General features: G+C 38.2%; 1 protein-coding gene across 3 annotated transcripts in view; it reads left to right on the forward strand.

Moving 5' to 3' along the window:
- Nucleotides 1-14,676, forward strand: part of FBN1 (fibrillin 1) — a 162,089-nt gene that overhangs the window by 130,473 nt on the left and 16,940 nt on the right. For all 3 annotated transcript variants that reach the window (XM_039359016.1, XM_039359017.1, XM_039359018.1), the window contains exons 47-55: nt 263-379; nt 2,303-2,431; nt 4,144-4,266; nt 5,871-5,996; nt 11,430-11,579; nt 11,861-11,926; nt 12,463-12,579; nt 12,739-12,858; nt 13,850-13,972. In XM_039359016.1, coding sequence (XP_039214950.1) covers nt 263-379; nt 2,303-2,431; nt 4,144-4,266; nt 5,871-5,996; nt 11,430-11,579; nt 11,861-11,926; nt 12,463-12,579; nt 12,739-12,858; nt 13,850-13,972 — 1,071 coding nt within the window. The remainder of the gene's footprint in view (nt 1-262; nt 380-2,302; nt 2,432-4,143; nt 4,267-5,870; nt 5,997-11,429; nt 11,580-11,860; nt 11,927-12,462; nt 12,580-12,738; nt 12,859-13,849; nt 13,973-14,676) is intronic.

Genomic DNA, 14,676 nt, shown 5'->3' on the forward strand with positions numbered 1-14,676 from the left:
GAGCCCTTGATCTATGCCTCTCCTGTTCTAGATTTTGGTTAATCGGGTTTCTCCCTCTTAATAACAGTATGGATGGGTGCATCTTTCTGTGTAACTGATTAATAGCACGGGACATTTTGTTTGTTTGTTTTGCAAAACCATGCTTGTTGTGTCTGATAAACCGACGTATCCAACTGGATTCATGCTAGTTAACTGATTTGCATTTCTTTTGAGTTGTGAACGCTATACATGAAACATTGGGAATTTCTTACTCTGTTCACAGATATTAACGAATGTGAAAGAGAGCCTTGTGGTAATGGCACGTGTAGAAACACAGTTGGCTCTTTCAACTGCCGTTGTCACGTCGGATTCATGCTCTCCCACAATAATGACTGCATAGGTAAGGAAACGTTTCAGCTGAAATTGACTAGCTGACCATATTTATGTATTTGATTTCTATAGCCGCTCTTCTCAGTAAACAAATCTAGATGGCTCACAGTTCAAAAACATACATTGCAATTGAAATCTTAAAAACATTTTAAAACAATAAAAATAGTAAAAACCATTAAAACAATAAAAAAAACATTTTAAACATTTAAATTCGAGTACAATCAAGATGATTAGGGGACTGGAGGCTAAAACATATGAGGAACGGTTGCTGGAATTGGGTATGTCTAGTTTAATGAAGAGAATGACAAAGGGTGACATGATAGCAGTCTTCCAGTTTCTCAGGGGTTGCCCCAAAGAAGAGGCAGTCAAGCTATTCTCCAAAGTGCCTGAGGGCAGGACAAGAAGCAACGGATGGAAACTAATCAAAGAGAGAAGCAACCTAAAACTAAGGAGAAACTTCCTGACAGTTAGAACAATTAACCAATGGAACAACCTGCCTCCAGAAGCAGTGAATGCTCCAACCCTGGAAGTTTTTAAGAAAAGACTGGACAGCCATTTGTCCAAAATGGTGTAGGGTTTCCTGCCTGAGCAGGGGGTTGGACTCAATGACCTCCAAGGTCCCTTCCAACTTTATTATTATGGATCATCGCACAGTCAGCCAGATGTTCAGACTGGATTTGGCATTACCCAGGACCTAGGATGATGATGATATTATTATTATTATTATTATTATTATTATTATTATTATTATTATTATTATTATTATTATTATTATTATGACCTACGGTGCAGGAGGAAGGTTTAGTGTGGGCCAGTTTATTTTGGCAAGCAATTTGGAGCCCACTGTTGTGTACATAGGAATGATCTGAGTAATAATAAATAATAATGAATATTTAGAAGAAGTAAGTGCAACTCCTTGCTGACAGATACGTCCCTAAACCACATGCCATCCTGAAATTGTTTGATACGAAGCAAAGGGCATTCTCTGGTGTTGTGGATTTCCATCATACACAACAGGAAGCTAAATAAATTCTTCCTATGAATGGAATCCTAAAGCTAGAAAATGGCCAATCCCAATATCAAGGAAATTGGAAAGAAACCAAAGATCATGAATTTAAACAGGAATTTATGGTAACAGTAATTTAAAAAAATAGTTCTATCATCCTCTAGAGCAGCGCCTCCCAACCTTTTGGGCACCGGGGATCAGTTGCATGGACAGAGTTTTTTCCACAAATCAGAGGGGATGTCGTTTCATGTGCTGCCTAGATCCTGTGGATCGGGCTTTGCTTGTTTGTGTAGTCCGGTCTCTGGCATGCCCTGGTCCACGAGGGTTGGAGCCCCTTGCTCTAGAGCAGTATTTGTCATCCTTAGAAGCTTGAAGATGGTTGGACGTCAACTCCCAGAATTCCCCAGCCAGCTGGGAATTGAAGTCCATCCATCTTCAATCTGCCAAGATTGAGAAACATTGTTCTAGAACAGGGGTCTTCAAACTTGGCCCTTTTATGACTTATGGACTTCAACTCCCAGAATTCCTTAGCCAGCCTGGCTGAGGAATTCTGGGAGTTGAAATCCACAAGTCATAAAAGGGCCAAGTTTGAAGACCCCCTGTTCTAGAGGATGTTGTAACAGAAGTAGGAAAAATCTACCTTGTGGGGTTCTTTGAATATGGTTATCTCAGTTAAGATTCCTGATGACTGGACCAGGCTGTGCCCTAGACTGAATTCAGCCATTTTGGTTTGGAATAAGAGTTTCTTATGAGTCACAAGCAGCTTGTGGAGAATTGGAGATGTTGAATCAGTCTGATTGGATTCAGCCTTGTGCAGTGTAAAAGGCAGTTACTTTTTTATTTTTATTTGCTTCCATTCCTGCCTTTTTAGCTATCTATCCTTTCCCCTCACTTCTTTCTTTTCTTTTTGTTGTCCTATCCTTTTAGATGTTGATGAATGTGCCACTGGAAATGGACATTTGTGCAGAAATGGCCAATGTGTTAACATGGTTGGGTCCTTCAGATGCCTTTGCAATGAGGGTTATGAGATGTCACCTGATGGAAGGACTTGTATTGGTATGTCCATATATATGGAGGGGTTGGGGTTGGGGTTGGGATTTGGGTTAGGGTTAGGATAAGGATTGGGGTTGGGGTTAGGATTTTTCCAAATAACGTTCTCAATATTTAGCAAACAGCCTAATGTCTTGGGTTCATGTGTTTAAAAAACAACAACAATGGTAATAGTTAATTATCATAAACAGTATGTTAATTAATCGCTCAGTGGTCTTCCTCTTGCTAATATATATTCAAAGTTATATATCACATTCCTTTTTCTCTAACTCGTTTTTCTAGCCATTGATAAAAATTATCCCATGTCCTAAAATACACTGAGTCTTCTTTCTCTTTTATCTTTAAAGCCAATCTATCCATTTCTGCACTCTCTAAGATTTTCTTAATTAATTCTTCTTCAGTTGGTCAGTTTACAAAAGATTTCTGTTCAGTGCTTTCTAAGTATATCAGAAAATGTCCCTTACAAAGAAAATCCTTTTTGAACTTCACAATTATCTCACAGATTAGAATCTTTATTTATAATGTTTTAATAACACAGTTGGAATTTAAGACAGACATAAACATCTTTCTCTCCCAGTAAAAATATTTACAGGAGGAAAATACGCAGTATTGCATATTATGTACAGTTGTTTCTTCATCTGCCTGTAAATGAGTGAGGAGCTCTCGTTTTTAAAGCCTTGCATAAGCTTCATTTTATCTAGCTTGTTGATCCATTTCATATTTATGTCAAAAACAAATTGGAATTCTAGGGATATAAAGAGAAAACAGTGTATCGGAAAAAGTGATGTTCCATTCAAGACCCACACTACATCTATGACAAACTTTTGTTAATTGCATTACAATTCGGTATTGTTAAAACTTTTCTAGCCTATGATTTTTTAAAACGTTTTTCTCCTTCTTTTTGTCTTTTCGGGTTTTTTTTGTTTTTTTTAATATTTTCATTCATAATACAATTAAAACAACAATGGACAAACATGACATTCCAGAGAACCTTTACAAAATGTTTTATAGATGGCATCTCCCACCCACAAGATTGGTTAAAATGTGTACCAATGTCTCCCCTAAATGTTGGAAATGTAATTTGACAAGTGGAACTTACTATCATATGTGGTGGGAATGCACGCGAGCTCGTGATTTTTGGAACAGGATTAAAGTATGGTTGGAAGAAATATTAGAGCAAGTGGTAGAACCAAAACCAGAACTCTTTCTATTAGGTTTAACTACGCAAAAGCATGACAAAGGCGTACTTTATTTTAACGGCTTCGAGACTGGTTTTTACTCAAAATTGGAGGAATAAGGGAACTCCAACAGAAGAAGAGATCCTGCATAAAATTTTATCATGTGCTCAGATGGACAGGCTTACAATGATTATGAAAGACAAGACAGAATACGAATACTTCGAAATCTGGGGCAAATTTTACCATTGGTATGAATTAAGGAGAACTGCTCGGATTTCAAGTTAATGGTAGAATTAAAAGATATATATAACTGTACATATAGTTGTATATATAATTGTATTGTATAGGATGAGGCTTATATAGAGGTTAAGAACGATGTATTAAGCTTTTGTACCATGATAGGAACTGATAGGAAAATTCATTCTGGAATGTCTTTTGTTTTTTTTTTTAAAGTGTAAACTTTGCTAACAAAAGGAGTAGCACTCAAACATATGAAAGTAACAAGAACTCATCCATTTTTTTATGTTTATTTTCTTACAGATATCAATGAGTGTGCGTTGGACCCTGGTAAATGTTCTCCTGGTACATGTCAAAATCTGGATGGCGCTTACAGATGCATCTGTCCCCCTGGATATGCCTTGGAAGATGTCGACAAGTGTGTTGGTACGCAATAGGAACTCTAGATGTCAAAAGACGTAAAATAGGGCAAAAAAAAATCTTGTTCTAATCTTAATGTCAAGAGCCATGGTGGCGCAGTGGTTAGAATGGAGTATTGCAGGCTAACTCTGCCCTCTGCCCACAGGAGTTCGATCCTGACCAGCTCAAGGTTGATTCAGCCTTCCGTCCTTCCGAGGTCGGTAAAATGAGGACTCAGATTATGGGGGGCAATATGCTGACTCTGCAAACCACTTAGAGAGGGCTGTAAAGCACTGTGAAGCGGTATATAAGTGTATAGCAATATTGGTCCCTTCTGGCCAATAAAATCCCCACCAACTGGTACTTCTCATCAAATGAGGTTCATTCAGAATCTACGTGATCTTGATTTTTTCCTGGTAAGACAGGCTTAAGATACAGGAGGACCTGGACAGACTTGAACACTGGGCGCTATCTAACAAAATGAAATAAGGTTCTACATTTAGGCAAGAAAAACCAAACGTACAGATATACTATAGGGGGTACCTTGCTCAATAGTAGTAACTGTGAGAGGGACCTCGGAGTCCTAGTGGACAATCATTTAAATATGAGCCAGTCGTGTGCTGCAGCTGCCAAAAAGGCCAACACAGTGCTAGGCTGCATTAACAGAGGGATAGAATCAAGATCACGTGAAGTGTTAATACCACTTTACAATGCTTTGGTAAGGCCACACTTGGAATACTGCATCCAGTTTTGGTCACTGTGATGTAAAAAAGATGTTGAGACTCTAGAAAGAGTACAGAGAAAGGCAACAAAGATGATTAGGGGACTGGAGGCTAAAACATAAGGAACGGTTGCTGGAATTGGGTATGTCTAGTTTAATGAAAAGAAGGACTAGGGGGGACATGATAGCAGTCTTCCAGTATCTCAGGGGTTGCCCCAAAGAAGAGGGAGTCAAGCTATTCTCCAAAGCACCAGAGGGCAAGACAAGAAGCAAAGAATGGAAGGAGAGAAGCAACCTAGAACTAAGGAGAAACTTCCTGACAGTTAAAACAATTAATCAGTGGAACAACCTGCCTCCAGAAGAGGTGAATGCTCCAACACTGGAAGTTTTTAAGAAGAGACTGGACAGCTATTTGTCCGAAATGGTGTAGGGTTTCCTGCCTGAGCAGGGGGTTGGACTCGATGACCTCCAAGGTCCCTTCCAACATTATTATTATTATTATTATTATTATTATTATTATTATTATTATTATTATTATTAGTAGTAGTAGTAGTAGTAGTAGTATTATTAGTATTAGTATTAGTATTGGTTCATAGTTTAAATCCACCATGTACATTTTTTTTAGTAACTCATAGCATATCTATTGTAGAGAAAGAACCGAGGCTAACTTGATAGCAGAGTCAAAAATTGCACCAGGAAATATATGGCTTATATTTATTTATTTGTTCATTACATTGATTTATAACATTTATTGGCCACCCATCTTACCATAGGATAACTCTGGATGGCTTAGAGTCATAAAATATGTCTATACATGTACAATTAAATCCTAAGGACACATGGGAAGGGCGGGGGTGGAGAGAGAGGAAGGTGAGATCTATATGTAATTCTAAATATACTTTCCTTACAGATATTGATGAATGTAAAGAAAAAGCAAATATCTGTGTCCTGGGAACCTGTAGTAATACTCTAGGTAGTTTTGCTTGCTTATGTCCTGAAGGTTTCATTGTGTCCTCTACTGGACAAAGATGTCTAGGTAAGCTTCTTATTTTATTTCATGTAGATACTAAATTTCTGTTGTCAACTGTACATTATAGCAGTAAATGCCTTACACTTCTCCATAAACACTTGTATGTATTATTGCTATTTTTAAATGTATTTACTTAACCAATTTGTTATGGTCTCCCAAGCAGCAAATTGTGATTAAGTGTCTAACTAGGATTGAAACCAAACACAAAACTAGCAGGATGATGATAATTCCCAGAAAACATAGCATAAACAGTTTGTCTTGTCAACCTTATTTTTCAGAGAAATTCTAAACACGATTAGTCCAAATCGAGTGGAATGTATTCCATATAAGTGCAGAGAGGTTTGCAACATGCATCCTATTTCTAAGAGCACTAACTATATGTTAAATAATCAATACAATATCTGGAGTTGTAGGCTGGTTCAGTCTCGGAATCATTAATTGGTTTACTGAATCTCTGACTTTGTAGTGAAGAAACAATGGCTCTTTCTAGAATTTTGGGCTGGTGACTCCACTTCAACCTTCTGGCAATGTTTATTTACTTCCTCCCACAGTTAATATAATTAATGGTGCTAAAGATGGAGCTTATCAGAATTCCAAAACTACTTAGTGGTTTAGCATTGCTTACTTGGGTTGAAGAAAAAAAGGGGGAGTATTTTGTGGTATAATGTAACTGAGTAAATTAAATATATCTCCTCCTTGTGGTTTATCCTTTCCTATTGAACAGCTCTAAAGGAAGTTCTTTAAACGAATTCCATGAGAATTTAATTTAGGAGTCCTTTTTTCCCCTTTATTTGGCTGTCAGTAATTATTTTATGGTTTAAAACTTTCAGATCTGAAGGCTTAGAAGTATTGGAGAGCAATTCATTAATCAGAGTGGTGCTTCATATGCTTGCAGTAAAAAACAATAATCATAAGTCATTCTGTATTATTGCTGTTGTTGTTTCATTTCTTTCATTCTTACCATTTTGAAAATATTCTGTTTCAGCCCAAAAATATGATAGCAGCTTTTAGATGATTAAGGATTTTGATTAAGCTTGTCTTGGCAGGGTTTTTTTTTTTTTTGTTTTTTTATTTTCAGCAAATCTTCTAAAGTTAATTGAGTCTTTCAAAAAGCAATTGAAAGATAAGGAGTTCGTTTGAAATCCCCCTGCTGTAATCCTTTATTCTGAGATTCTTCACATAGCCTATACAATTCTTAATATTTTTTTCTGTTCTTTATTAGCTAGTGATTAATTTTTCTCTATTGTAACTACACCTTTTAAAAAGATGGTACATTAAAAACTCGTTTCCTTTTTTAATCCCTGTTTGTAAAGGAATGGCAACAATAAATGATACTAGATTCATCAATAGGAATATAGACACTTTCTTAATACATTAAGGCAATAAAGCTAACAAACTTTTAGTATGTTCATAAACTCAATCTTTAAGAGACGAAGAACGGGCAAAATTGCCAACTTTAAAGCTTATTCGGTTCTGCTGTATTCAAGTGGTACAGAATAGAAAAAACATTAGTCTTTTTCTTTGACCACAGAAATCACTGTTTCTATTTTAAAAAAGCAATTAGATAGTATCAAACGTCATTTAAGCGTAATAGCCTCATCTGATAAATTATCTTTTTACCAAATGTTAATCACAATAGATTGCTGAAAGAAGTGAATTGTTTGCTGGAGGTATTCTTTCTTACTTTTTGACTGAAGTTACACTTTTTTACATATAACTCAGTGTTGATTCCGTGTCCAGTGAACTGGATGACCAATTGGCTTCTATTCAGCCTCTGTTCTGCCAAGTCTCTTTTAGATATTTGTGGTTTTTGCTCTGTTTTAGGGCTTAAATTATTTGACATGGAAGATCCCTTTGTGGTCACACAGAATCTTAATTCTCACAGGCAGTTTGGACAACTCTACTTGACGAGAGAAAGAATGGGATAGCCATTCCAGGATTTAATCTGATCTGATCTAATCGTAAACTAATTGCGTTTTATCAGACTAAGGACAAATAATACAGGGAAACGGATGTAGGAGAAATAATTTATTTGCATTCCAGGTAAAATATCATCAAGGCAACATGGATCTTACAAGTTCAGTGAACAAATCTCGTGCTTCTGTAAGAGGGATGTCTTGAATCCTTTTGATAATTTAAAGTTGAAAAGTCCGTCACCTGTTTAAAAACAGAGCAATCAGAAGCAGTTACTTGTCCACAATTATAAGTCAGCTAGTATAGGGCAAGTCTTGGTCTTGTTTATTAGCAAAGAGAAAATAATTAAACTTAGTTTCTTTTGTATTTCAGCTCATATTTTTTCCCTTTCTTCTTTTCTTTAAGTGGTCATATTTGCTTCCTGTTAATTAATGTGTAATTATAGGTAGTCCTTACAGCCATTTGTTCAATGACTGTTTGAAGTTACAACAGCTCTGGGGGAAAAAGGTGACTTATGACCATTTTTCACATGATCCTATATTGTAGCATCCCTATGGTCACGGGATCAAAATTTGGATAGTTGGCAGTTGGCCAGTATATATGACAACTGCAGTGTCCCAGGGTCATGTGATCCCCTTTTATGACTTTCTGACAAGCAAAGTCAATGGGGAAGTCAGATTCACTTAATGTTCTGTCCCAGCCTACGTATGTCCTTGTTACTTCACAAAGACAACCCCTCTTTTAACAGTAGACTGGAAAATAAAACCTTTTTGTTTGAGTTAGAGACCTGATAGTTGTCCCAGAAAAACAAAAGCAACAAAACACTTTTCCAATGGAGACTTTGTCCAAAAGCAAAACAGAGCATGAGTCAAACAGGATAGAACTCACAAGCAACATAAACAGACCATGATCTCTTGACTCTGAAGTTCTTTGCAAACGGTTGCCTCCAGCCCACACATTCCCTTTTTGTTATGCAGCCCCCAAGGCGTGGCTTCTCATTGCTTTCTCCTCCTTCCCTGGAGTTACCCCATTGCCTCCCTCTGTCCTACTCGTGTGACTTGCCTACATTTATGAGCGTCTCTGAGGTCTTCCAGCTGTGCTTCCTCCGAGTCCGACTCAGCTTCCCAGCACAGCTGGCTCTCAGCTTGATCACGAGTGGAAGGACCAGCCTCTTCATTAGTTTGTAAGTCCTGCAGCTCATCAGAGCCTCCCTCTGACTCTCTTGGCTCTCCAGGCCCCTTCTCCTCCTCCTCCGATTCCCCAGACTCAACTACCGGGATCACAGGCTGGCATGGAATCACAACACTTAACAACCTTGTTACTAACTGCAGAGATTAACAACTGTGGCAAGAAAGGTTGTAAAATGAGGCAAAACATGCTTAGCCACTGTTTTGCTTAGCAACAGAATTCGGGGCTCACTGTGGTCATAAGTCAAGGACTACTATATTCGCAAGGAGGCAAATTCCCCCAAATTTCCCCTCAGATTCAAAAAAATTATCCATTTCTGCCACAACACTGAAGCTGCTTCAGAACTGGCTTTCCGACTTGTATCGTTCTTGCCCAATAACTGGGCCATGTTCATACCCTCAATGTGCTTCATGGTCATAAAATGTCTTATACTGTGATCCACCCAAAGTCTAGGTCAAATAAATAAATAAATGAAGGAATGTAGAGTTGGCTTTGGGGAAAGAATGTGCAAGCTGTGAAGGGATGACGTGAAGATCAAAATTACACAGTGGCGTAGAGAAGGAAGAGTGAGAATATCCTTGCCTTTGATTTTGTTTAGGGTAAGATGGGACAGAGAGAAACTTGGACAGACTTTCAAGGTTCAGTTATTCGCCCTTAATAAATAAAGAGCATTCTTGGAGTCTCTGATGGGCCTTTATCTTGATCTGACCTGCCTCAAGAGGATGACATCAACCATCATTAATGACACATTGGAAATCTGAAAGAATACAAAAGACTGTCTTCTCTCAGGTTCTTCAAAGCCAATTCTCAGTTATTGTAGTTGTCCAGGAATTTTTTAAGGGGCGGGGTGGGTGGGGGTTAGAGGAAAAAAAAACAACCCTGAAATTATAGGCCATCAGGAAACTGATGATCTATAAGTTGTGTAAAATAATAAGTGAGAACTTAAGCTTGGAAGCTTCTATCAAGCATGTTAACTATAGCAAAATTGGAACTAGAATTTAATTGGAAACTACGTGCTGTTCCAGCTGTTGGGGATTAGTGGTTATAGCATTGGAATGCAACAATTAAACAGAATAATATAGTCGATTCATTTATTAAAACCAGAATAGCTAGGCAAATATTTTATGACTATTAAATTGAATTATCTCTCCCCAGAGTCTAAATGAGGGCATTTATTGAAAATGCAGATAGGTGCTTATTCTTTGGAGTTCATCGGAAATGTACACTTAAATGTGGTAGATAAGAAATCCTGAGGTTAATTCCATCCTTTACTAAGATCTGGTCTTGGGCTGATGATTAATAGAAAGCAGTACACTCTTTAGTTGCAGTTTTAAATTTAAGAATAGAATTGAGAATCTCTGCGCTCTAAAAAAAAAAAAAAAGCTTTCCATGAGATTCTGAAGGCCAGAAATTCACAATAAGAAAGCTTCTGTTTTCCCCTTCAACTTTCAGAAGTAATACTAGGATATAAATATGAATGGAACTATGTGTATCTTTATTATTTCAAGATAAGTGGGACCAATAGTTCCATTCATTTTGAAATAACTGTAAGAGAAGAGATGGTAAAGGAAAATGTCGCTTGTCCATCATTCAATATTTCCTTCACAATTTTAGCAATGATATGCTTCATATGTATCAAAGTAGCTACATAAACTGCCTCCTTGTAGGGAGATGGGAGGCATAGAAATTTAATAAATACATTTCAATAACTACTTAGTGCAGTCAGCAGCAACTGATCATCATATAACTAATTATTATTTAACTGATAATAAATCAATATAAGCAACATATGATTGGAATGAACGTAGACATTCTCAGTAATGGTTGTAAGAGCATAGTATATGCCTTTTTGGGATATAAGGATGGTGTTATAGATATTCAAGATGCTATGAATGGAATCGGTCCATTCACAAAATAACTTTCAGGGCTCAGCAGAGTGGTCACTTCCAAAACACACCCAGAGAAAAGGTCCTTCCATGTATGGAGAACTTCAGTACAGTGTATTTTACCCATCAGTACAGGAGTACCTCGGTACTCATAGTTAATTGGTTCCATGAGGTGCAATGAGTACCAAAATAATGAGTACCAAACAATTTCCCCCCCACAAGGAATAATGTAGACACTAACAAGTTCTAGCTTATGCATTGAGTACCAAACAAACAATGAATACCGGGACAAAATTTTCATATCAAAATACGTTGAGTATCAAATTTGACGAGTTTCAAAGCAGTTGAGTACCAAGCTAGCATTGTAATTGGTAAGACATTCTTCGTGCTTTCAGTGAAAATCTCTTTTTAATCAAAGTCTTAACGGATGTCGTGTTCTTAAATTATTTAGATCTGAGGGTGAGCTACTGCTTCACTAAATTTGAAGAAGGAAAATGTTCGGTTCCCAAATCCCGAAATCACTCTAAGCAAGAATGCTGTTGCAACATGCAAGGACAAGGATGGGGCGATCCCTGTGAACTTTGTCCAGAGGAAGCACATGGTATATATAAGACCTCTTGTACGGTTTACTGCAGTGCATGATATTAAGTGAAAGGAGAGATGAATTATTTTCTGAGAAAGACCAAGCTTGTACAGCCTGACTTTTCTTCAGACTGATAAAATGGGTATTTGTATTTCTAAATGGTGCAGTAGGCAGGAGAGGTCCTGTGGCAATTGCCAAGAATATTAAAAAAAACAAACTGGAGTCTGATTTGCATGTACTTTCTGAAACAAAGAATGTGGTTGGGTTTTCTACATTTCATATTTGTATTTGATTTACAGAAGCTTATAAGCAGATTTGTCCGTTCGGAGTTGGCGTTTTGGTTGGCCCAGCCGGTGAGCCCATTGGTAAGTCAACTTAGCTTGCGATATTATTGTACTTTGACGTTCCTCCACATTAATTTTTTTAAGATACCCTTTTTATCACATCTAAAAATCATTCTGATGTTCTTAGTGATTTTCATGCCTTTCTTGTTTATTAATGAGAGCACGTCCCTTGCTTTTGAAACAAATAAACGGTCAGTGTTGGAAAACCATGAGGTTTTTAGATCTAGTTCCTACCCATTCTCTTCAAAGGGGAGATGTTTGGATGTTCGTCTCAATATGTCTCAATACGTATTATATTGAGAGGACTTCTGCTATTTCTGCTCTATTCTGTTATATTCTGCTTATTTTCTATTATAGCAGAAACTCTAAGAGGGACCCTGCATAAAACACTATAAACATTTCTCCGGGGACAACAGATTGGCACAAAATATGTTAGGCTGGTATTTTACTACTGCTCATCTTGTATTTAGTAACTTTATTGGGACTGTTTGAAACAAGATTGTTCGTTTCTTTTTTTTTCCCCTTTGTTTTCCTGCCTGCTTAATATGGGGACTAAGATGCGGATGAGTGTCAAGATCCCGACAACTGTAAGAATGGACAATGCATCAACACCGATGGTTCCTTCCGTTGTGAATGTCCGTTTGGCTATCTGCTTCAAGGGTCTGAATGTATCGGTGAGCAGAGATACCCCATCATTAGAAATCCTAAGCTTTCTAGGGCTAAGTCAATCCTGTCTCTCTACTGTTTCCTTGGTTTTTTTTTTTTTTTTCCCAATACTGTCATTTTCTGAAGTTAACGCCAGTTGTGTTTTCAATTGCTTTTATTGATTGTAGATATTGATGAATGTGCAGTTGGGGCTCCATGTGGAAATGGAACGTGCAAGAACATCATTGGAAGTTTTGAATGCACGTGTGAAGAAGGTTTTGAGCCAGGACCCATGGTGACATGTGAAGGTAAATGCGAATTTTTAGGAAATTAGGCACACATCACTTCAATTTTCTATTTCAGTGTTTCTCAACCATGGCGGCTTGAAGAGGTGTGGACTTCAACTCCAAGGATCCTGGGAGCTGAAGTCCGCACATCTTCAAGTTGCCAAGATTGAGGAAACCCTGTTCTGTTTTATGCTTTTCAATAGTCCAGTTGTCTTCCTGATAGGAGCCTATAGGTTTTTTAATCCAATCTCTGCATTAGAGGCAAATCGTATTTTACTCCAGACCTCATATATCTCCTCCAAACAGTTGTTGTTGTTGTTGTTAATTGCGAAGTCGTGTCCGACCCATCGCGACCAGATGGACAACGTTCCTCCAGATCTTCCTGTCCTCTACCACCTTCTGGAGTCCATTTAAGTTCTCACCTACTGCTTCAGTGACACCATCCAGCCACCTCATTCTCTGTCGTCCCGTTCTTCTATTGCCCTCCATCTTTCCCAGCATCAGACTCTTCTCCAGTGAGTCCTTCCTTCTCATTAGGTGGCCAAAGTCCTTGAGTTTCAACTTCAGGATCTGGCCTTCTGAAGAGCAGTCAGGGTTGATCTCCTCTAGGACTGACCGGTTTGATCGCCTTGCAGTCCAGGGGACTCGCAGGAGTCTTCTTCAGAACCATAGTTCAAAGGCGTCAATTCTTTGGCGCTCAGCCTTTCTTATGGTCCAACTTTCACAGCCATACATTGCAACTGGGAAAACCATGGCCTGGACTATACGCACTTTTGTTGGCAGGGTGATGTCTCTGCTTTTCCTCCAAACACTGGCAAAGGTTAAATAAAACAATTCATATTTGATGCTCAAGTCTACTATTTATATTCTAGACTTGCAGCACAGAGAAAAAATGGCTTCTTCTAGAAAAGAACCCATTTCTATATTCTGTACGTTTGTTTCTTGGCACACCTATTGTTTTCCCAATGGGATTCATTTGTTCCTCAAATGACTGTTGTGCTTATTTATACAGATGTGAATGAATGCGCTCTGAATCCTCTCCTCTGCGCCTTCCGATGTGTGAACACCTATGGCTCCTATGAGTGCAAATGTCCTGCTGGTTATGTACTCAGAGAAGACAAGCGCATGTGCAAAGGTAAAATCCTGACTGTATAAAAATTTAGCCGATTGTAGACTTTTTTTCCCCTTCCGGCCAATCATGTCTGATTCTTGGAGACTGTTTGGATACATCCCTACAGTTTTCTTGGCAAGGTTTTTCAGGAGTGGTAGGGCAGGCTGACAACATTTAAACGCAATACAACAACATTCTATAAGATCTAAATGAAAAGCCAAGCCAAGCCAATCTAGACAAATAATAATTACATTATGGGGTCTTAATTAATGTTCGGTATTGGAATTGGGTATGTCTAATTTAATGAAGAGAAGGACAAGGGGGGACATGATAGCAGTATTCCAATATCTCAGGGGCTGCCACAAAGAAGAGGGAGTCAACCTGTTCTCCAAAGCGCCTGAAGGCAGGACAAGAAGCAATGGGTGGAAACTAACCAAAGAGAGAAGCAAGCTAGAACTAAGGAGAAACTTCCTGACAGTTAGAACAATTAACCAGTGGAACAACTTAGCTCCAGAAGTTAAGTTTTTAAGAACTGATTGGACAACCATTTGTCTGAAATGGTATAGGGTTTACTGCCTGAGCAAAGGGTTGGACTAGAAGACCTCCAGGGTCCCTTCTAGTCACCCAGCTGGCTTTCTTGCCAAGACAGCGCTAGAACTCCTGGTCTCCCAGTTTCTAGTCTAATGCCTTAACCACTAAACCAAATTAGATCTCAGTTGTAAAACCAG

Source organism: Crotalus tigris, unplaced genomic scaffold (assembly GCF_016545835.1).
Source record: "Crotalus tigris isolate CLP2741 ecotype Arizona unplaced genomic scaffold, ASM1654583v1 scf7180000019068.10715455, whole genome shotgun sequence".
Lineage (NCBI taxonomy): Eukaryota > Metazoa > Chordata > Lepidosauria > Squamata > Viperidae > Crotalus > Crotalus tigris.